This window comes from Raphanus sativus, chromosome 1, assembly GCF_000801105.2.
Source record: "Raphanus sativus cultivar WK10039 chromosome 1, ASM80110v3, whole genome shotgun sequence".
In the NCBI taxonomy this organism is placed as follows: Eukaryota; Viridiplantae; Streptophyta; class Magnoliopsida; order Brassicales; family Brassicaceae; genus Raphanus; species Raphanus sativus.
The window spans coordinates 25455162-25480255 of NC_079511.1; the positions used below are offsets into that span (position 1 = coordinate 25455162).

Sequence of the window (25094 nt, forward strand, 5' to 3'; positions counted from 1 at the left end):
CATATTTGAATATATTTATTTTAGTGATGATTTATGAGTTATTACCATATTCTACAAAGTTTACCAAAATATAAATCAATATTAAATGTAATATATGAGTTATTACTATATTTTACAAAGATTTCCAAAAATATATATCATCATTAAATGTAATTGTCCATATCATATTTAACCATATGACATGTCATCAATCTTAATAGCCATGTCACAATTGTTTTTGTGAAAACGATTGTAGAAAAGACATGTGACAAATCACTTCGCAAATAATGTCTAGGGGATTAAGCGGAATATATATAGTACAAGGTATTAGGTCAAGACCCTATAGAAAAGGATTCAAACTTATCTTCTTCTTTTTGAATCACCAAAAAGATACAAACTTATCAAAAAGTATCTTAACAAATTTATATATCAAAAAACATATTGATTTACGCATTTAAACACACACCAATTAACCTAATGTGTTAACAATACCATAATCGAAAGGTATATTACTGTAACATTTTAGGATCAATCCACAAGAAACTAGAAATATACAAACTTTTTTAATCTAAGCAAATAGAAAAAAATTTATGATCTAAACTAGTGAAATAGAAAGACAAATAAAAGCAAGTACAATATAAGGGGGGGTGTATTGAATTAAGAATTTTAGGAGATTTTAGAGTGTTTTAATTTTGGTGAGTTTAAGGTGATTTTGAAGTTATTTAGGAGGTTTTAGTAGAATTTTAAAAGTTAAAAATAGAAATCTATATGTGATTTGGTAGGTATTTTCTAGAAATTTTAGAGTTGTTTAGGTGACTCTTTCCTAATTTTCCTAATCTGAAATTTCCAGCACATCTTCATTCTAGAACTTCCCTTGTGGGTTCCGGTCTGATTTTCAATAACCATTTCCGTGTACTCTCTCAGAGCTTGATGATGACATATGTTCATGGGCGTTAAGAACACACCGAATCTGAAATTGTTAATTAAGAGAAGGGTTTGTTCAGACGCTGGAGCTTTTTAATATATATATTACAAAAATAAAGAGAAGATCTTGATGCGCTAATCTCTGTTCGTGCCGTTAAAGATCTTCTTCATATGATTGAAGAGTATCAAGAAGCTGAAGAAAAGGCTGGTTCCAAGAGGATAGGAGTGTTTCTAGTGTCTTTATCTGAGACAAGAACAAGAACATAAACCAAAAAAAATGCATCATACGATATTGAACATTATCAATATGTTTCAGCTCTTAATGGCTTTGTAGATGTGAGTCATAAAAAGAGTTCAAGTAGAAAAGTCAAGCAACAAGACATTTTGGAACCGCTTCATATTATAGCCCCACCTTAAGTCATCCATACTCTTGTACTTCTGTTCATTATAATTTATGGGGTTCAGATAACTATAGAAAAAGAGGTAATCTGAATGCAGTGAAGAGTTTTTTTTTTCTTTTCTTTTTGCTAAAAAATGCAGTGAAGAGTTTGTGTTGCAAGACTTTTGTTTTGATTGGCCGTTCGGCTATTTGTGAATATGCAGATTCTAGTTCTTAAGTTTGTATATTCATCAAATCTCTGACTTTTAAATCAGTGATGAGGGATGAATCAAGCAAATATGTATGTATTATTGACCTCGATCATGCAAAACAATGATCAGCTTATATTTATATACTTTTGAAGACTTGAAGTTGGGAGTTGGGCTGAGACGTGACTCTGCAGAAGTTTCATGGTGGCATGCGAGCTTTGGCTTTTATGGTTTTAAAGTAGAATGGATTTGTGGAGAATATTTAGATCAAAGATGTTATCGTAAAGGCAGAATCAGGAGAATAGACTCCTTCAAGCAGCGTCACACTGACAGCTTCGTGCTCACAGAGACATATCGTCGACCAAGTGATGCTACGAGTTCGACACTGACAGCTTTTATTTACAACTTAAAGACGGGTTTCCTACGGAGAGACGGAAGTAGTCGAGATCAGGTCTTTAAACGCTGATGTTTTTTCCCTCCGAGCAAGAAGACATGTCTCTCGGTTCTTGTTTCAACGTACGGCACTATTTTTTGTAAGTCTCTTCAAATACCAGCTCTAAAGATGTTATTCTATAAGAATTCTTTTTAACTAAAAATTAATGTAAACTCTTCTAAAATCCTTATTACAGAAGTTTCATCCTAATTGTTGTTTGCAGTTAAATAAGTGGATTTGATTTAGTTTTTGCAAATTGTTACTTGAATAACAGGGGGTTTCAAGTGATTTTCAAATACTTTTTCCAAATTCCATATTGAATAACACTTGATTTGGATTTTTTTTTTTAAATTATCAATTGAATAACAGGGGATTTTAACAAAATCTGAAAGTCTCTTGAAACTCTTGTTTCAATACACCCCCCTAAATCAAAGAAAGACAAGCTTTTGGGTCAAGATTATTGATTAGAATGATCAAATGATATCTCATGCTGCTTAAACAATCATCAATTACTAATCTTTAGGTTTAAGATCACTAATTTAAGCTAATCCACTCCCGTGGTAATAACTCCTATGCTAATCAAGTTCGTAACATCAATTTTCATTGGTTAATTACCATCAAATATGCATGAAGTCTAAGTTCTAATAGCCACTAAACATCCATAGCATCAACTCCTGTTGGCTAAGCAATTAAAGCACAATGATTAGCTTCAAACATTTCATCGTGAACAAAAAAAAGCTTCAAACATTTCATCAAACACTTTTCGGGCATGAAACAACCTAACCTATGATCTAGATTATAATTTCCAAACCTTAATCTAGAATTAAGCGCACTAATCAAGTAAATATCATTTAGATTAATAACATATAATCGAAAACCAATCACTAATCACCCTAATCTACTAGACTCAATAACTCTAAAAGCTCTACTCACTAATCTCCATGAGACCACACAAACTCATGATAGATTGTTGGATAAACAAGAGATTAAGAGATATATACAAAATATTAACAAAATAAACTCTTAAACCATACAAGATTCCAATTGAAAAACAAGAGAAATTACAAAACTATAACTTAGGTAGTCTAGGTTTTTTCTTGCCATTAAATAACTATTTATAGGTTCTCAAAATCAAACCGGATTAACCGGACAAACCGTATTAAACCATATAAAAATCTGGGTAAAAACTATTTTAAAAGCCAAACGGACTTTTGTTGAACGCAATCACCAAATGCCATACGTCGTGACCGTGTTTGAAACCGCGATTTGCAATCACAATTTCTTTTCTTCTCCACAGCGGCCTGCTCGTCCCGCTCTGCCTGGTTGCTACTGAGCTCGTTTCAATCCGAGCGATGGCATCTGCCCGCAACATCAGACCGCTCCAGACCCGAAGATTGCTTTCGAGCCGCTTGATTCATGGTGATGTCTTCTCCATCCTCCTCCTTGTTGGAGTGAACCTTTCCACCAAAATTCCTCTTTATGAGAGGTACATGTCTCTTGGTGTCAAAGCCTCAAGTACTTTCGTTTTCTCAACTGCTTGTTATCTTGTGTGATGGTTCGCTTGGGACCGGAAGATTCAACGAGACTCATCCCGGTGAGACTCGAGGTTGTGGAACGCTCAACGTCACAATATACAGTGACTATTATCAAGTCTGAAAACTTTGAAGGACGCAGATTATTTGCGTGCGGCTCCTTTGATAAACTTGGACACTCTATCAAACTTCCAAAGTTTGTGTCTCTATCTTTATTTGCTTTGCTCTTGATATTTTCAAAAGGACCGCACATTGCTTTGTTCGATGTTGCATTTGTCCATGTAACCGTTTAAGTTATTAATAAAGAATTTTTTACAAAAAAAAGAGTATTTTATTTTGTCTATTGTTATCAGTAACTTTAGTCGAGGATTGAAAAAAAGCCGTTGTTGAATTTATTTATAGCTATTCTGACAGGTATTTTGTGTTCTCATGATATAGAGCTTTGGCCCAAAATTGATTGATAGGGCACCAACATGAAAACTAATTTGAGTTCAAATATATATATATATATCAATACTATTAAAACATGAATACAAAATAAGATAACCCTTAAACTTGCATAATATTTACAAGAATATTTAGCCTGTGTATTCCATGCTCTGGATTAGAAATCTAGATCGAGAGATGGAAGTCTGCTAAAGAAGTCTCCACTCAGCCTTGGCCTTACTTAGCCGATGCTCTTAGCTGTTGAACTTGTTAGGTATTAGCTCAATTGAATGGTATCCACAACTCTCTTGTGGTTCTTAGGTTTCCATCTTTCTTGTCCGAATCTGAGATTAGTTCACCATCTTTCTGGTAACAGTTTGCTTTGTTAGAGTACTCATCCTTTATTTATTTAAACTGATATTTCATTAGCTTTCGTTGATGTTTTGTAGCTTGTTCTGTTTCTGGTCGCTATACATTTTAGTATCTGAATCCAAGCATCAAGCTTGTTACTGACATGTGTAATTATTTCCAATTTCAGTGTGATTGTTTTCTGCAATGTCTAAACTAAAAGACCGCCTGCTTCAGCTTTGAATCTCAGAGATGCTGCCTGAGTCTCACTCTTCTGCTTCTGGAAGAACTACCCTTCTTGGAGTTGATGTCTTGGGTCTTAAGAAGCGTGGACAAGGCCTACATTCTTGGAATCGTTTTTATCCCTCTGGAAGCACTCATGTCATGGATGTTGACAAGTTCACAATGACCCTTTTGGAAATACTCATGTCATGGAAGAAGAACTATGATCCTTTGGAAACACTCATGTCTTGGAGGAAGAAATATGATCCCTTTGGAAACACTGACGTCCACATCCACATTCATCTTTTTTTCTGTCCACAAAATTGTCGTACATATATTTTAGTTTATCTTAAAATCAAAAAAGATATATCAGAATGGGTGTTGAAATATAGATAAAAATATTATAATTTTTAATTGGAACAAATTTTATTTTTAAATATAAAAAAAATTCCAAAGGACCGAAGAAATACATATTATAAGGGTGTAGTGATAAAATAGTCTTCTCTCTCAACCAACTCCGGCGTTAAACACTACTCAAATTCACCTTTTTCAAAAAAAAAAAAAAAATTCTGTAAACTGTAGGATCTCCTTTAGCTTTTACAATCCGATGATCGCTATATCATAGGAAACACGTTTCCTCTATCTGTTTTGGTCCTCACAAGGCCGAAATAAAAGAAAAATAAAACTAATTCAGCTCTTCTATTTCTTAACCAAGGGAGAATGATATAATTGTCATAACACAAGGGAGAGAGAAGGAGAAAGTGTCTCACTAGCGACAAGTGCCTAAATGTGTTAAGAAAAAGAAAATTGTGTCTATTGAAGTAATCAACTCTATTTACAATATAATGCCACTGAAGAAATAAATGATCTTATTGTCTTTTCCTGTATTTAAACATTTCCTAAATTAATTATAACAAGCCTTATATTTGTTTTGCATTTCAGCCGTAACTCATCTATCATTAATTACTTTTTAACTTCAAAATTTTACAAAAAGAAAAACTTTTAACTTCAATTAGATTAATATATTTAATAAGTTAATAACACGAAAAAAAATTTATATTTAAATCATTCACCACGAGAGTTTATATTTGAGAATTCGGCCAAAAAAAAATCTCAACTTTGCATGAATTACCAAAAAATACATGAACTTTTGGGCTCACAAAAAAAAAAAAATTCATTGATTTTACAATTAATTAATAATATTTTCGTTGACTTGCCAATTTAGCACGCCGTCATTTAATTTAACATAAAAGTTTGACGTCATTTATTGTTGGCGTTAAATTAAAACAAGTAGACCCCTGAATTCGAACTCGAGTTGGTTGGATCATATGGCAAGGTATTTTACCACTAGACTAGTGGCACTTTCAATGTAGTTACTAACATATTTAATGTTATTTGGTACTCATTGAATATAAAAAAATCTCTAAAAACTTAAAAAGATCTATAAAATTCTAAAAATTGAAAAAATAATTTTTTATATAAAATTAATTTTGAAAATTAAATTGAAAAATATTTTTTTTTCTTAAAAATAAAAATCTTCCAAAATTTTCAATTTTCTAGCCTACAAATCGTTTTTGTTTTAAAAAAAAATCGAAATTAAAAAAAATTGGGAGATTTAAATCGATTTGTTTTTTTTAAATTGAAATTTTCTAAAGATTTTTATTTTTTAAAGAAAAAATAAAAATCTTCCAAATTTTTCAATTGTTTTTAAAAAAATTCAAAATCTAGCTTAAAAAATCGAAATTTAAAAAACAAATTAAAATTTTGGAAGGTTTAAATCGAAATTTATAAAAAAACAAAAACTTTGGAAGATTTTTATTTTTTTAAAGAAAAAAAAATTATTTTTTCATTTTAATTTCAAAATTAATTTTATAAAAAAAAATCTTTTTTCAATTTTTGGAATTTTAAAGATCTTTTAAGTTTTTAGAGAATTTTTTAATATTCAATCAGTACCAAATAACATTAAATATGTTAGTAACTACATTGAAATTGTTACTAGTCCAGTGGTAAAATACCTTACCATATAATCCAACCAACCCGAGTTTAGATCCAGGGGTCTACTTGTTTTTATTTTTCAAATCATGTAAAACGACGTCGTTTCATTTCATTTGAAAACGACGTCGTTTCATTTTAACGTCAACAATAAACGACGTCAAACTTTTCTGTTAAATTGACAAGTCAACGAAAACATTATTAATTAATTGTAAAGTCAATGAAAATTTAGTGTTTTTTGATCAGCCCAAAAATTCATGTATTATTTGGCAATTCGTGTAAAATTGAGGTTTTTTGCTGAATTCCCGTTTATATTTAGTCGTAGTCACCACTTCAAACCGTTTGCTGAATTAACCTGCATCATACGCAAGGTTATAATACACCTCATGGAGTAATTGGCTCTCTCTTTTTTTCAACAGAGGAGTAATTGGCAGTGACAACCATCTTTCAAAAAATCTTAAATATTTCAAAGAAACACAAAATCAAAACATGGAGTGATTTCTTTTTTGATCAAACAAAACATGGAGTGATAACTAATGAAAAATCTTATTTAGTTTAACTGAAAATAATTCATGGAAAAATCTTATGTATCTTAACTGAAAATATCTAGAATTCAAAATCAATTACGTATACCAACAATAACTTCTAAATCAGCTATATTTAATTATAAAAAAAAATATTTTCCCTTGAATTTAGGTACACACAATTGTCTATATTAGATTCTAATCGGCTAAGGAATAAATCAGTAGACAAAAATCAAATATAAAATAATTTATTCATAAATCAAATATAAAATAATTTGTTCATAAATTATTAATATAATGTTATCATAATATAATTCTAATTAGTTATAAATATTGGATTTATTTATATGATACACTGTGATATGATAGACAATCAAAATCACAAGATATAATAAGTTATAAATAAATTTTTTATTTTTTAAAATGTTATATTAACAATTATCTAATATATTATAATTTACAAATATATGCATATATATATTATACCATTAGTACAAAAAAAAATTTAAGTGAACTCAAATATTTTTACGGTCACTGATTAAGCTCTAGAAATAAACAACAACATCGCAAGATTATTTTTATTTAACAAATTATAGCTCGCTTATATATTTTATGTATCTACAATTTTTTAAAGGATGCTAAGATTTTGAAATAGAAAAAAATATGATCCACCTCTATATTATTTTAATTAAGAAATTTAAAATTTATATCAGAATATTTTATAAAACTTTTAATTTTAATTTTTATTATAACTGTAGCGATTAGTTTTCATCTAAACTTATGTTTAAATATTTCAAATACATAACTTAATATAAACAAAAAATTCAAAACATAAAATAAATATCCGCCCGGTCGGACGGGTCAATATCTAGTATATATTTGGATTAGAGTGCAAAGGATTTTGGGATTTGGTCATAATGGAAAACAATACCCATTTGGGTTTAATAATTTTTTTTTTTTTTGAAAAAACAATCTGGCTTTAATAATTGATTATAGGTTTCGTTAGAGTTCTAGTTTGCTGCTTATTAACAGTGATGAAATGTTCATAACGCCATTTTTTATTTATAACAAAAAATACACACGTGATAACATTTTATTTAGAGTTTCAACAGTCAGGCCGCTAAGTTCGTGCCTGAACTAGAGAGAAACTATAATGCTCGAAACTAGACGAGCTACATGGATGCACTCGCATAGACGTCATTCTCATGGACTACCGATAAATCATTCTCCACTGGTTCTTTCCAAAACTCAGACATATTTGTATTAACAGCATAGGTAATAAGTTCACGAATGTTCATGGGTTGGATAACGTTTGGGTCGGCTCCAAATAGAAGATGAGCGAATGATTCTTGTGCCTTCTCTGAGTTGTGACGTCCATCGAAGTAGAGGTAAGACCTTTGATACTCGCATAGCTTCGAGTGCACGTTGGGTAAACCGCAACCATACGCGTTGTGCGTCCCAGTACCGCAACACGATACACTCGTAACGGAGTAACCTAGTCAGTCACAACAAGTATTGTTAAATACTTACAGATATTAACTATTACTAGTGTATATATTTTGAAACGGTAAATCCCATAATACTTACGGAAATTCATGTTTCTCTGTGTCCTGCGAAGAATGACATTGTAGAAATCGAAAACGGTGAACTGGAAACCCGATTTGGATGTCGCTAGATCATTCAGCATCGGTCCGATTTTAGCGTTGTGTAGTTTAGCCAAATCGTTGAATTTCTCGTAACACTCGTTACCAGTGTTAAAGTCTTGTCTCACGATAGGTAAGCAACCTAGTGGCGCTAACATATATACAACGAACTTACTAGCTCCCAATGAATACAACATCTGCAATATTCACATAAATTATTTAAAGTAACAAATATTATGAATACTATTAATTAATTTTCCCATTCATTTTTAAGTGTAAAAGGACTTAATTACCTCAATATTGTATTTTAGTCTGCTAATGACTGAAGTGACAAAAGCTTCTTGAGCAGAACCATCGGCTGTAGGATTGCTTTTGGTGAAGTTTAAGTAATCTTCCATACCAATAGATATCATAAACAATGATTTCTGAATGTAACTCTCGTTCCAGTTTGATATCATCTGATCGAATTTCCTCACTTGTTGATTCATGTTCAACTACAAAAGATAATAACAAAATAAACCATGCGTTACAAAAATTATTAGAATTTTGCTTATAATTATTTAACAAATAAATAATAATAATTATGACATAACTGTTACAATAGTTATGACAAACATTATACACACATTCATTTATTTATTTATTTATCACTAAGCTTACAGAGTCTTTGGGAGCCCCAAGTATAGTAGCGGCGTCTACGGCAAAGCTAGCTCCTCGTGAGACATCGACGCCGGGTTTAAGCGCCGGCGGTAAATCGTGTGAAATTCCCATGAATTTTGCTGTCATTTTAGTTACCCCTCATTAATGTTATGAACTTTAATTACGAATCTATTTTATTTTTCTAGATAAGCATAGTACAGATGGTTATATTAAAAATATCTAAGAATAAATTTATGTTTTTGAGAGTAGAACATCATCTATTTTATTTTTTCAAATGGAAGATGTTTCCCCAAATATTAAAAGTTAGCGTAATCTATTACAAATTACTTTACCTTTTTTGGACATCAGATTAATCTATCTTAAAAGATACATACTAAAAATATTACTTTGGATATTTCAAAATAAAAATTGAAATATTTTTAAAATAGTTCTGGTGATTTTAAAATACTTTTAATAGAATATATATATATACTTGAGAATTTTTTTTTGGATCGAAAGAGAAATTTTTTTATAGAGCATCGGGGTTGCTCTGAGAGCTTTAAAAACAATTACTAGTCCTTAGTAATTCAAACCTTTCACACATATTTATAAAATGCTCTGCAAATTATTTATGTCTTATCTTTTCGAATTATAACTCAATTTTAAATTATTTATTATGTATAGATAAGCTCACACATACGCCAAAATTTATATGTTTTCGCAGTTTTGTTTCTTCAGACAAATAAAATGAAAAATAAAATAAAATAAGATAATTGTTTTTTTTGGTAAAATGTTAAGATAATAAAAAATAATTGTTTCCAGGAGAAACTGTGAAAACAGAGAAAAGAAAAACAATAAACTTTACCAATAAAGTCCGGGACGATTTTGCCATCCGATAACTTGCCGTTGGGGTCATCTCGAGATTTACCGTAAGGCCAGAAGTTTTGAGGAAGTGTACCAGTTGTGATGAACTTTCTATTTCCTGCGTCAAAGTTGGAATCTCCGAATGTGAACAATGCCACCGCCGGAATATTTTGTCCGGCGACGATGATAGGGTTGTGGAACAGTGTGAATACAAAAAGTACCCCTAGAACACTCGCTAAATTGAAGTTGGTTGCCATTTATATGGACGTGAGGATAATAATAATAAGATAGGAATGTTTGATAAGTTCCACTGTCCACTACTAGATTTATATATATTAAAATATCCGAAGCTAAAATGGTATAAAAAATACAGTTCTAAAAATTAAGTGATCGAACTCATTTTAAGTGGACAAGTTTTGTTGAAAGTGACATGACAAATTACAGAAAAGAAATAACGCTTGTAATATAATTAATTATATATAAAAAACATTCAAAAAACAAAGTGATATGTGAATGTGAGCTGTTTAAGTCTCTCACGTTTTTGATATGTGTTATTATTGGTTGAAACTAATTCCACTTGCACCTAACTTTCCAAAAATTTACGGGACCCAAAAGTTAACAATCTCTTATCCATATTTCTCAGCATTTAAAAAGGAAATAATTAGAAAAAGGAAAAAAAGAAAAGAAAAACAAGAAGTGAGAGAAGAGAATCGTCTATTTATTTAAAGACGTTGCAAAAGCTGCGAGGGACGTTTCAGGTGTGTTGTCATGCATGGATGACCTATATTTTTATTTAAAGTTTATTTGTTTTATTTTACTGATCTCCTTATTATATTATGACAGATGATGGGGAAGAGCTTCCCTCGTTTTTTTTTTTAATAATATGTAAAATTTATTCAGAAAAAGTATTTGTTACAGCTATTGCTACTTTTAGCTAGGAAATTTTCTATAAAACAGAGTACTTTTGTTTTGACTATCTAACAGAGAGCCAAAAGTTGCAGTATTTCTTCATGGTGCCGAATCCTTTTAGAGATGAGAAGTAAACATTGGTTTCAAACATGTCTATCTATAATAGTAATTAGCTGGCTCGCTGGAATCAGCTGTTGTCCATGCCGGCAGTTGTTTTGTTCCCTCCAAATCGAGTGTAAAGCTACCTGAAAGCTGTAACGTACCAGGTATAGTTTCAGCTTTGAGATCGAGTTATCTGCAAGTATCACCATGATGTCCTGCCATTTGTCGGAGAAGCGTGACGAAAGGAGACGTCGCACCAATCCCGACCAAACTTCTCGAGAGTAGATACAGTCAAAGAAGAGATGATCTCTTGTATCCAGCTGTTGTTGACACAAAACGCAAGTCGCAGCTTCCCTCGTTGCTGATGCTCTTATACCTCACAGCTGATGAATTAGCAGTAGCTACTTTTATTAAATCTTTTAATAAGATAATTGGTAGAGTAGTATCAGTATATAATTTTAAAATGATTCTAAAAATTACTATATAGTATAATTTAAAATAATATATACTAAATTATAATATATATTAATAATATATTTGTTACTAAAAATAATGAATATTAATTAATAATATAAATAAAAATTTCAATTGAAATATTATTATATTAAAATAAATGTAAAATTTATTTAAAATATAAATTATTTTTGGATATAAGATAATTTTGAATATTATAAAATAAAATAAATAATTTATATATAAATTATCATCCCATATATATTAAAGGATAAACATTTAAAAATTGTAACCTCAATTTTATAATAATTAAAAAGATTTCTTGCTTATGTGGTAATCAATTAGATAGTCAATTAGTCTTACGTGTTATCTTTACTTTTAAATTAAAAAACATGGTGGTCCAATTCGATTTGTATATCTTGCTAGATATATTGAATGCCAATTATATGATATCATATTTCCTATTAACTAAATCAAAGTCTCGCATTTTTCTTAAATAAAAATTACGGAATTACCTAATATGATTAGCGTATATATAACAATTAATGATTATGAATAATAAAGGATCTTGGATATGGAAGAAACTATTGAAACTGAGGAGGTTGCGTACAACTATTTAGGGTGGACATAAGGGATGGCATGAGCTGTTACTTCTGGTTTGATGATTGGTTGGGTAAGGGTAGTTTGATCGACATCACCAGAGCTGAAGGTACTATCTTTCTGGGTATCAGGAGGCACTCCAAGGTTAGCGAAGCAGTAAACTGGATATTAATATCTTAAGCAAATTCATTTAGCTAATGTTAGATTATTCAAAAAAATATGAAGCAAAATTTTATGAAACTTGAGTTTATATAAAAATAATTCATTTTACTATTTTCATATATGTTTTATATCAATTTAGAATTTATTAATTTTTTTCGTTTTATTATAAATGTTATGTCGATGACATTCCATTGTCAAACTTTAATAAATTATGTCTACTTTAATAAGTGGGCTAAGAAGACTATGTGTTTTACACTTTATTAAATTTCTAAAATATTTTATAAATAATAATTAAAAATTTATAAATGATTTAGTAGAATTTATTTGTTACAAATTTTAAAGTCTTTATAAAAAAAATATTATCTTTTAAGAGTAAATTTGAAAGTGGTATCAACTTTGTGGTAAAATTGAAATTTCTCCTTTGAATTTAAATATTATCTAAAATTTAAATAAAATTGGAAACTTATGAGATTTGTTTTAAAGTTTGAATATTTTAAATTTTGTTTTAAACTTATTATTATTTTTGATTATAAATATAGTTTAAGTACTAAAATCAGCATAGTTTAAAATATAGGTGTATTAAAGAAAGCAAAATAATTAGTTTGACTATTAAACTTGGTAGCAAAAAAAGTTGGATTTTAAAAAAAATTGTGAAACTTGGTTGGATTATTTCTGAGAAACAGCTTTAATTTTAATCGATGTGCCTTTTCACATATTTTTAAAAATTTCTGAACACACACCATTTCACATTTAAAAAAAAATATGAATGATGCACATATTTAGCTAACTCTAAATGGAGAAGAGAGCGAAACAGGCCTATCTTAAAACATTTTAGCAGTTACATATTTTATAACGTTTTTTATCTTGCAAATTTTTAGTTTATTTGATTTTCTATTTTCTTCATATAATATGACTGATAATATATCTCGCAAATTTTATATGATAAAACGACTGACAAAATGCATGAAATCAATGAAAAAAAAATGAAAATTAATCAAGTAAAAATATAATTAAGTGTAAACATCTGATCAATATGTTAAAATAATTTAATTTTTTAGTAAAGTATTTATATGCCTGTGCATCCGCGCAGATTTGCTTCTTAGTACTAATAATACCATAAAAAAGAGTAAGTCTTCAATTCACTTCCTAGGGTGAACCTAACACACCAATAGGATTTCACTATTTCATATTTAGTATTTTTAAAAAAAAAAATATTGTAAAATTAAATTATGTTTTTTAAATTAAAAGATAAAAATAATATTAGTTGCAAACAAAAAACTTTAAAAAAAAATTAATACCGTCAACAAAACACTAAATCCTAAATACTAAACCCTAAACCCTAAATACTAAATCCTAAATCTTTGGATAAATCTTAAACTCTTGAGTAAATCTTAAATCTTAAGGTTTAGAATTTATCCAAATATTTAGGGTTTAGTATTTGTTTAGAGTTTAGTGTTTTGTTGACGGTATTGAAGTTACTTTAAAAAAAGTTCAAGGATTTACGATCCAAAAGTTTAAGGTTTACCCAATGGTTTAGGTTTAAGATTTAGGGTTTAGGTTTTAGTGTTTTGCTGATGATATTAAAATATATATATATATCTTCTTTTTGCAACTTTTTAAAAAAAAAAAATTTTGGGTTTTTATCTTTAATTTTTAAAACATAATATAATTTTACAATAATTTGTTTCTTTTTAAAAAATATACTAAATATGAAATAGTGAAATTATATTAGTGGATAAACCTTTAAGTTCACCTAGAAAGTGAATCCAAGAATTACTCTAAAGAAAAACATTGCACTTTTATTTTATTACAAAAAACACAGGATAACATTTTATTTAGAGTGTCAACGATCACACCGCTTAGCTAGTGCCTGATCTTGAGACTAAAGTCACTAAACTATTAATCTCAAAACTACATAGATGCACTTGCATTGACGTCATATTCGTCAACTGACAATAAATTCCTCCCTACTGCTGGTTCTTTCCAAAACTCAGACATATTTGTATTAACAGGATAGGTAATAAGTTCACGAATGTTCATGGGTTGGATAACGTTTGGATTGGCTCCAAAGAGAAGATGGGCGAACTGTTCCTGTGCCTTCTCGGAGTTGTGACGTCCGTCGAAGTAAAGATAAGATCTTTGATAATCACATAGCTTTGAGTGCACGTTAGGTCTACCGCAACCGTAGGCGTTGTGCGACCCTATACCGCAGCACGATACATTCGTAAAGGAGTAACCTAGTCAGTCACAACAAGTATTATATTATCAAATACTTAATAACAAAAATTAACTATTACTAGTGTATATAATTTGTAACGGTAAATTACATAATACTTACGGAAATTCATGTTGTTTTGTGTCCTGCGAAGAATGACATTGTAGAAATCGAAAACGGTGAACTGGAAACCCGATCTAGCTCGCGCTAGATCATTAAGCATCGGTCCGAGTCTAGCGTTGTGTTGTTTAGCCAAATCGTTGAACTTTTCGTAACAATCGTTACCAGTGTTAAACTCTTGTCTCACGATAGGTAAGCAACCCAGTGCTGGTAACGTATATACGGCGAATTTACTAGCTCCCGACGAATACAACATCTGCAGCATACACATTAATTATAGTGTAATAAATATTATCAGTGTACTGCTAACTAGTAATTTTTACATTTCTTCAAAATTGGAAGTACGTACTTACCTCGATATTGTTTCTTAGTCGGCTAATGACTGAAATGACAAAAGCTTGTTGAGCAGAACTATCGGCTGTGGGATTGTTTTTGGTGAAGTTATAATAATCTTCCGTACCAATAAATATCAGGAACAATGATTTCGTAATGTACTCCTCTTTCCAATTTGATATCATCTGATTGAATCTCCTCACTTGGTTATTCAAATTCAGCTATAAGAAAAATCAAAACCATGCATTACAGAATTTTGCTTATAATTATTTAACAAATAAATAATGACAGTACTAATCAATTATGATAACAATAATTATTTCCTTTGTTAGCATGCATTTTAAGATACCTTTTGTTTTTGTACTAACTATTAAATAATACTATTTTATCTTTGATATTTAAGAAATACTCCTTCTGTTTTTTTATGGATGTAGTTTTAGCTGAATGCACAAGAATTAAGAAATATATTATTTATTTTTAAAATAGCATTCAGTATATAAATTAGGAATAGTTAAAGTAATGATAAATAAGTCTATATATCCAATAAAAATAAAAATTGCATAGAATAATAAAAACTATTTATATTTTGAAACAAACAAATTTTTCTTAAACTATTTATAATATGAAAGGGAGGGAGTAGAATATAATTCTAACACACATTGTAAATATACATAAATAGCTTTTTAGAATGTTTAAATATACACAAATAATTAAGGAAAGTTACAGAGTTTTTGGCAGTCCCAAGTATGCTAGCAGAGTCTACAGCAAAGCTAGCTCCTCGTGAGACATTGGCACCAGGTTTAAACGCCGGCGGTATATCGTGTAGAATCCCCATGAATTTTGCTGTCATTTTAGTAAATAAATATATTAATTATGGTTACTTAAAACAAAACCAGAAATAAATCTAAGCTTTTCTCTTAACGTTCGAGAGGAGAACAGTATATATCCCTATTTTTATTCAGTTTTTCTTTTCAAATGGAACATGTTCCACAAATATTTAAGAAATTAGCATGATACAAATTAGGATCCTTGAAAACCGTTAATAGTCCGTTGTATTCCAAGATTTCACACATTTATAAAATGCAAGGCAATATCTTTGAATTGCTTGTTTCATTGAACTCAGTTTAAAAATTATTTATTAAAAACAATTGACTTACCGATAAAGTCAGGGACGATTCTCCCATCCGAGAACTTGCCACTGGGGCCATCTCGGGATTTACCGTAAGGCCAGAAATTTTGAGGAAATCTTGTACCTGCGAGGAACATTCTATTTCCGGGGTCGAAGTTGGAATCGCCGAACGTGAACAATGCCACCGCCGGAATGTTTTGTCCGGCCACGGTGATCGGGTCGTGGAACAGAGTGAATACTAAAACGACCCCTAGAATATTCGCTAAACTGCAGCTGCATGCCATTTTTTGTGAAATAGAGGGTAATAAGATATGTTTGATAAGTTCCTCGGTGCACTACTTGATTTATATAGTAAAGTATTTGAAATTGAAATAGATTTTTAAAAGTTTTTTTTACAATTTACAAGTTAAATAGTAATCGAACCTATTTGCATGACAAGTTATGTTGAAAGAGCCCTTTCGAGTGACAGCGTTTAAGCCATAACAAAAAAGTGACAGCGTTGCGAATGTGGAAGTGTTCCCTATCCAGTGTCACGTTTTTAACAGGTGTTAGACAATTTTTAACTCATTCAGTTTTCATTCTAAACTTTGTTTTATATATAGAAAAAAATTGATCTTTCCTTCTACTATAAAACTAGATTCTGACCCGTTTTTAAAATGACGGATATATTTTTTGTTTTACATATTTCAGAATTTTAGTTTTTAAATTTGTATTATTAGTCCAATTTTTGTTTTTTGTATAGTATATTTCTTAAATGATTAATAAGCAGTTTTAATAGTTGTATTAAAATAGTTGGACTACACTTATATCAATAGGTTATGATCATATTTTAATAGAATTGATAATTGTATTAAAATAATTGGATTACACTTATATCAATAGATCATGATCATAGTTTAATAAATTGATATTTGCGTTTTTCTTTGTAATCATTTTTTGTAAAATATTTTTTTAAATCATTAGTAAAAAGTTTTGATCCATTATATATAGGGATAATTTGCAAAATACCCTATTTAAGATTTGAAATTTAAAAAATACACTGCCTTTAATTTTTTTTTTAAACTATACTTTTTCTAATATGAATTTACTTTTTTACCCCAATTTGATACTTTAATAATCATTATATAAATTCTAAATTAATAAACATATTATAATTATTTATGTTTAAGATAAATATGTGTATTTAAAATAAAATTGTTACAATAACAAAGATAAATAAATAATCATATGTTGACTTTATGCAACGTGGTGTCTGAAGAATAATGTTTTGGTGACATGGTAGTTGTATACAGAAATAAAATAACAGGGATCAGACAATTAATGGCTTATAGGCACAAGATTTTCTTTCTCTCTCAGTTACAACAATAAAGCTAGCAGAGAGGAACAAACATCAATGGCGGTCAACAACTTCGATATAAAGCTAAGCAGAAACACGAACATAATCACATGATCTCATGTTGTTCATCTTCCTCAACTCCCTTTTCACTTGCTTCATCGCTAAGTTCGCATCTTTCTTCGGCCTCAAAAAAATATGCCTCCTCTATCTGAAGCTAGATCGTATCTTCCACCAACGAGAGCTGCTAAGTCCAAACCACGTGGCGGAGAGAGCGAGTTTCAGTTTTTGCAAAACTCAGTCGGCGAGCTTGTGCTCAGAGTGTTCGGCTCGAGAGGAGAGAAGCAATATTGGTTTAAGGTTCTGCTCTTAATGCTAGAAGCGCTTGGGAAAAAAACACTACCCTAGTTACTTGCTTGTCAAGTTATCTGTTTGGGAGAAAACTCTTGAGGACAGAGAAATGATTGACAGTGGTAAGACTCGAGATGGGTTCAAGATAGAAAGAGAATCTCATAGTTTCCATCCACATAAATCATTTTCTCGGGAATAAAGACGAGATCCCTGAAACTAAATCAAGAGTTTTGGAAGATGAACAAAAGGATGATGATGCTATTGGTTTTACCAAAACAAATAATAGAAATAACGAACATGCATAGCTGAGGTTTATACATATTTAGATGAATACGCTTCTTGTATAATTCATCAAATTTTTGATCAAGTCCATCTTGTACGGTAAGAAAACTTATAACAAGATATTATGTAGATTCTCTAACGGTTTTTTAAACAATTCTTTAAAAAATGTTTAATACTAATTGAGAGATATTAATATTGGGCAATTTAGTAAAGTAATATATAAATAAGTGTATTTTTCTAAAAACCTAAACAAAGGTGTATTTTCCAAATTATAATCTTATTGAATTGCACTTATCCAAATTTCCCCTTATATATATTCTATCTATTCTATTAAAATAAAAGTCACAACTTCATTTCATGTGTGACTTTTAAGTTGTACCATTCTTAAGAAATTTTATTAAATGTATATTAATAAGACTAATAATACATAGAATTTTTGAAATATTTTATCATAATATCTTTTGATATATTTTCATTTAAAATGTAATACATATGTATTAAAAATTTTAGAAAATCTGTCAAAAAAAATCTTAACAAGATCTTAATTTTCAGAAATTATATGTAAATATTTTGTCTAATTTCGTAATTTTTTTTGAAAATATTATTATACATTAATATATTCAGTTATCAATGAAAATAAATATTATATCATGTTTTATCTATTATATAATCACAATCAGTCATATTAAAAGAAAATTATTATGTTGATCTAAATATTTTAACAATAATCTTAATTTTCGAAAATAATTATGTAAATTTTTTCACTAACTTTGTAATTAGCAATGAACTATTATCATGCATTAATATATATTCAGTTATTATTTATAAAATTTAAAATATAATTTTTATACTAACTTTATCTATTTTATAATCATAAACAATCATGTTAAATTATTATGCTGAACTAAATATGAAAAAATTATATTAAATTGATAAAATTTTAAATTTATTTTCATAAATATAAAATATTTATTTTAAAATATAATATGACTACAAGAACAGCTTCACATTACGAGACTATATAACACATGTATACAAGTTAACATATTGTAAACTTTTTTTTATACAATAATATATTATGTAAAATGAATAAAAATAAAGTTATTGCTATAAGAAAATCCAGTTTTGAAAGTCAGGTAAAAAATTAACATAAATTAAATACAAATAATTTTCAAACTAGATTTCGATCCGTGCAACCGCGCGGATGTTTGTTTTCATTTATTTTTATTTTTTTTTTGTCATCAACAAACAGACTCATATAGACTCTGCGCACCAAACTGGGAGCTCTGCATCCATGTGAACGACGAAAGACGTTTGCTGCCTGGCACTGCGTGCTAAACGATCCGCCTTTGAATTCTCCGTTCGTGGTACATGAATGATCTGTGAGCTCGAGAAGCTGTCTTTTAATCTCTTAATATCCTCCAGATAATTTAATATCTTCATTTATTTTTATATAAATATTTTGTTTTAATCCTAAATTGGTATATATTATTATATTACAACAGAAGTCATGACTTCTAATTCATGTATGATTTTTTTTTAAAATGGACTACTTACTAGATTTGGTCACACTGCATTTTTATCTATTATAAATCTTCATATTAAATAATATCATTAAATATCTTCATTTTTATTTAAGGCTAAAAATAAATATTAATTTAAAAAAAAATCTAACAAAATCTTTGAAGAATCTTTTCAGAATCCTTTTAGAATTTATTTTCGAAAATTGGTTAATTTAAATTTTAGTTGTCATAAAATATAATCAGAGATTTAAATTTAATTTAGTTTTGATTTATAAACAAAAAATAAAATTATATAAAATATTGTAATGATAGTAATAGCCACTTAAAATGATTACTTTTCAAAAATAAAATTTACAAAGATTCTAAAAAGATTTTGTTGGAAAGCAATATCCATTTCTGTTTAATTATATAACATGTATAAAAAATTAACTTATCTTAAAATTTTATATATACAAGGACATATTATATAATCTGAATAAACAAAACAAATTACTAAAAGAAATCTAGCACTTTGAATTGCGGATCGGGATTATAGTAAATTTAATACAAAATAATTCAGAAGTATGTCATTTCTAACAAATCTAACATTTTAATTAAAACTACTATATTGAACTAAATATGATAAAATTATTTTAAATCTCAGTTCAAAAAAAAATATTTTAAATTGATAAGTTAGTATATTTTATTTTCATAAATATAAAACCTTTATTCTAAAAATATAATATGTTGGTAGAATGATTAACATTAATAAACTATATAATACATGTATAAAATGTTAAATTTTCTTAAACTTTTATATATACAATAATTTATTATATAAACTGAATAAACAAAACAAAATTTTCAAAGAAATCTAACACTTTGAATTACGGATCAGGATCATAGTAAATTAAATATAAAATACATACATAATAAGAAGCAACATGTAATATATATATATATATATATATTTATGAGAAATTGTCTAAACTACCACTTTCTTGATACCACTTTTCATTTTTACCTTAATCACTTATACCATTAAAAATTTAATAATAGAAAGACCATTATACCCTAATTAATTAAACCTAAGACTAAATACGTCGACGTCGACTATCAACTCTATCTTCTTCGTCGATGTGATGTGAGAATCCGGCGAGCTTCAGCTAAGGATACGATCGGATATTTGAGATGTCGGCGGATTGCTTTTGTGATGGAAGTGAGACATTGGGATGAGCCAAGTGAGGCATAATCGCCATGATTGCGATAGAGTGGCGAGAAGAGAAAAAGGACTTGGATTTGGGAAGGAATTGAAGCTGCAATGATACCAATCAGACAACTCGGTGCAGATATTCTCACCATCCAAGAAAATAAAGTATTATACCAACCTTTTCTAAACTCTTTGTCTTTCAAATTGATTTTGAAGTCTCTTTTGAGTTGATGAATGGATGTGTAAATGTTTATAGGTGAGACCGCTAAGATATGATGATTTTCGGAAATCAATGGCAGTAATCGAGCGTTGGAACTCGGAGTTTGGCTCTAATTGAGTATGGGAGGTTGATCTCCCTGTCGACGAGGTCCCTCCTGAGCTTCCTGAACCAGCTCTTGGCATCAACTTCGCAAGGGATGGTATGGCAGAGGAAAACTGGGTTTCTCTGATTGCAGTTCACTCGGATTCTTGGCTCATCTCTGCTGCCTTTTACATTGGTGCACGTTTCTCTTTTGATAAAAACTAGAGGTATAACTTTTCCTTCTCTTCCCACTGTTCTATGTTCTTGTACACATTGTTTGGTGGTAACTTGTAGTTTTCTTGCCTCTGAGTTGAATGAATTTGTTTCAGGATGAGGCTGTTCCAGATGATAAATGATCTTCCAACCATTTACGAGGTTGTAACCAGCAAAGCAAAGCAATCCAAGGATCAATCTGCAAACAGTGGCAGAAGCAAGTCTAGTGGTGTCACTCAAACGGACATAAAACTCTTCTTTGAGGCTGTGTGGAGAGGTTTTACGTCTAAGGCTTCTGGGAGATCATCATCATCCAACTAGAATCGGTTTCGTTGAGTTTGTCATGGTAAACCCGTCGTTGCTCTTTTACCAGCTTGCTATCAGAGCTCCTTTGGGACAGAACACTGTAATAATATCTCTCTCAACCAAAACTGATCTTCTTCATTTTATCAAAATCCACGCCATCTAATAGTTAACTTGTTTCTTGTGTGTAGGTTCTTCTTAGGGGACCTGAGAACTCACATGAGGCAGTGAAGCATTTCGGCCCTGCTCCTGGTGTGCCACACAGTCACTCCAAGCCGTATGTTCGGTCCAAGGGAAGGAAGTTTGAGAGGCCAGAGGAAAGAGGAAGAGCTGAGGTTTCAAGGTTTAAGAAACATTATCTCTGCGTTTTTGAACTTGATTCTCAGAGTGTTTGTTTGCTTCTTTACTTAAATCTCTATTCTCGTTGCTTCTCGTTTGCTTCTCATTAGTGAATTGTTGCTTCTCGTGTGCTTGCTTCAGACAATATGTTTAGGTTTTGTTTCTACTGGATTCATCGTGTGTTGAGTCACTTACATTAAGCTTTTATAATATCAAAATCTTATTCATAATATGCTCGAAGTACAACACTTAAAAAACAAGAATGTTATTTGAGAGGCAACGCAACAGCCAAGAACCCTAGAAGCTTTTCTTGTTGTCCTGAAGCTTGGTGAAGAAGTCACTGATGTGCGCAGTGACCTCTTGAGTTTCTCTTGGTTAACGAAGTGACCAGCATCTTCAATTACAACAACCTCTAGAAGATGTAGAACATCTGCAGCAAATTCACCACCGTCAAAGTACTCTTTAACCCTGAAATAAATGTATACATCTGCAATAAATAAATGTATAAACTCTTTTTTTTGGCATCAAATGTATAAACTTTTATAAATAGCTTATAAGTTCTTGTAAATAGTTTTATAAACCCTTTTAAAAATAACCTTTGTAATATATAAAGCCTTATAAAAGACTATGAATCATTTATAGTGACTTTATAAATATTTATAAATCATCTGTACACCTTATAAATAGTTTATAAACTATTATAAATAATTTACATACTTTTATAAACCTTGAATCTGATCTTGTTTGGTGCTAATGTGGTTGCTGTATCTGAAGATATCTCATTGCTAACACAATCTAGCAAACAAAATTGTTTTATAATCATTTATAAATGGTGTATAAACTTTATAAATTAATTTTACAAACCCTTATAAATTATTTACATACTTTTATAAACCTTTATAAATTATTATACAAACAATTATAAATAATTTTATAAGTCTTTTTAAATTGTTATAGATTCTTTAGTTGATTTATAAACTTATACAACTCTTATAATATTCCTTATAAATTGAATATAAGCTTTCATAAAGTTTTTATAAACCCTTATTAGTAGTATACATACCCTTTATAAATTATTTATAAACTTTCATAACTTTATTATAAACATTTATAAATGGTTTATAGATTTTATAACATGTTTTATATGCCTTTATAAATGGTTTATATACTCTTACCATTGATTTTACATACCCTTATAAATTTTTTATAATCCTTCATAATGGTGTATTAACTTTATAAATTGTTTTTATAAACTCTTATAAATTATTTGCATACCCTTATAAATTTTTATAAATTATTATACAAATCATTATACAAATCATTATAAATTATTTTATAAGGCTTTCTAAATGGTTATAGACTCTTTTAGTTGATTTATAAACCTATACAACTCTTATATTACCTCTTATAAATGAATTTATAAATTCTTATAAATAATGATTTTATAAACCCTTATAAATGATTTTATAAACCCGTATAAAACATTTACATATTCTTATAAATTATTGATAGACCCTTATAAAATCTAGTTGTACTTAAATTAGACTTTTCATTTGACCATAATCTTATTTTATAAACTCTTATAAATTGTGTTATGAAGATTAATAAATTTTAATCTTTGGAATATATTTATAAATATATTTATAAACTGTTATAAATAGATTTATATTTCATATATATTTTATCAACTCTTATAAATATGTCCTAAACCCATCAACACAAAAGAAAAAGCTCTTATAAACCCTTATAAGATGATATAAATCATTACAGAATATTTATGAATTCTATAATTACACATACAATAATGATTCTTTTGGTTAGAAAATGATTTTGTAAATAATTATAAATAATTTACAAACATTTACATGAGAATTATAAAAAATTTGTAAGAATTTATAAATCTTGAGATATTGAGATTCAGTTGTTTTCAGTCTCAGGCTGCAGTACCAACTATCTCTTTGTCCAAAACACTAGAAGAAAATGGTTCAGAGATGGTGGCAACAGTGGTAAATCTTTCACATTTTGTGTTTGGCATATTTCAGCTCTGCTTTATGAGCAATAGAGTGAGGTGGAGGAGACACAAGACTGATAATTTTGAGCCTGTTTCGGTATGTACGCAGTGGATTGGGTTGAGTTTTGCAAGTACAAACTCCATTGGAGCTAGATTCAAATGATTTACAAAACGTTATAAATTAGTTTATAATTAACTTATAGTCTGCAGTAGATATTTTATAAAGTATTATAAATTAATTTTATAAAGCTTTTGTAACACAAGACGGAAGAAGACTAAACAGATCCTCCTTCTCATCATCGTGACTACTCTCCCCCATGGAAATTCTTGATATCTTTCAGCAACAGCGCTGTGTAACTGCTCTTGTCGTCTTCTTCCTTTGATTGCAACAACAACGTTTCTAGACTGAAATCGAAGTCCCGTGATTTCCTCAACGATCTGCTTCTGCTTATCACTTGAGGTTTCGTGACTTAAGCAGATTCATTTTCTCTTTTTATCATCTTCTCCTTGTTGTCTCCTTTAATCGCGTTCTGATTTAGTTCCTCCAATGGCTTTCTCGATCTCGTCCTCACCGCCGCCGTCTTCGCTCGATCTCATCCTCGCCGTCGATGCTCGATCTCATCCTCGCCGTCGTCGCTCGATCTCATCGTCGTCATTCGGTCTTGTCGCGTCGCCATCGTCATCACTCAAATCTCGTCCTCACCGCCGCCGTCTTCGCTTGATCTCATCCTCGCCGTCGATGCTCGATCTCATCCTCGCCGTCGATGCTCGATCTCATCCTCGCCGTCGTCACTCGGTCTTGTCGCGTCGCCATCGTCATCACTCAATCTCGTCGCGTTGTCGTCTCTGTCGTTGAGCTCAACGAAGATTTCTCTCGGCAAAAGAAATGATAAGAAATTAGGTTAGATTGTGAGAGAGGTGTTCTTGTCTTTTATCAATTAATGATTTAGGTATTTTTGAAAATGTTCTCCTTCTTAGTGTATATATGAAAAGTGGTACCAAGAAAAGTGTATAAATAAAATTTCCCCTATATTTATTTATTTATTTATTTATATGTGATCATTTGAAATAGTTAGTTAATTAACAGCATGAAAACTATAAAATTATTGTAG

The 25094-nt window shown here is 29.7% G+C and overlaps 2 protein-coding genes across 2 annotated transcripts; both read right to left on the reverse strand.

Moving 5' to 3' along the window:
* Nucleotides 1-8008: 8008 nt before the first annotated feature.
* On the reverse strand, nucleotides 8009-10416 carry LOC108811920 (GDSL esterase/lipase At1g54020-like). Its single transcript, XM_018584036.2, has 5 exons — nucleotides 10116-10416; nucleotides 9272-9390; nucleotides 8905-9105; nucleotides 8556-8808; nucleotides 8009-8463 (listed from the first exon to the last, which is right to left on the reverse strand). The coding sequence occupies exons 1-5, from the start codon at nucleotides 10369-10371 to the stop codon at nucleotides 8141-8143; spliced, it is 1152 nt and encodes a 383-aa protein (XP_018439538.2). The 5' UTR covers nucleotides 10372-10416; the 3' UTR covers nucleotides 8009-8140.
* A 3746-nt stretch (nucleotides 10417-14162) lies between these two features.
* Nucleotides 14163-16421, reverse strand: LOC108811930 (GDSL esterase/lipase At1g54020-like). The gene is made up of 5 exons (XM_018584048.2): nucleotides 16166-16421; nucleotides 15733-15851; nucleotides 15029-15229; nucleotides 14679-14931; nucleotides 14163-14577 (listed from the first exon to the last, which is right to left on the reverse strand). Exons 1-5 carry the CDS (start codon nucleotides 16419-16421, stop codon nucleotides 14252-14254), a joined length of 1155 nt encoding a protein of 384 aa, XP_018439550.2. The 3' UTR covers nucleotides 14163-14251.
* Nucleotides 16422-25094: the final 8673 nt, after the last annotated feature.

Bases quoted from the DNA above. Each gene is read 5' to 3' on its own strand.
- LOC108811920 (XM_018584036.2), bottom strand. From the start codon at position 10,371: ATGGCAACCAACTTCAATTTAGCGAGTGTTCTAGGGGTACTTTTTGTA. The intron at 9,106-9,271 runs GTAAGCTTAGTG...TATCTTTTGTAG, and splicing joins TTGGGGCTCCCAAAGACTCT to TTGAACATGAATCAACAAGT. The intron at 8,464-8,555 runs GTAAGTATTATG...GTGACTGACTAG, and splicing joins ACAGAGAAACATGAATTTCC to GTTACTCCGTTACGAGTGTA.
- LOC108811930 (XM_018584048.2), bottom strand. From the start codon at position 16,421: ATGGCATGCAGCTGCAGTTTAGCGAATATTCTAGGGGTCGTTTTAGTA. The intron at 14,932-15,028 runs GTAAGTACGTAC...TGTATGCTGCAG, and splicing joins GACTAAGAAACAATATCGAG to ATGTTGTATTCGTCGGGAGC. The intron at 14,578-14,678 runs GTAAGTATTATG...GTGACTGACTAG, and splicing joins ACAAAACAACATGAATTTCC to GTTACTCCTTTACGAATGTA.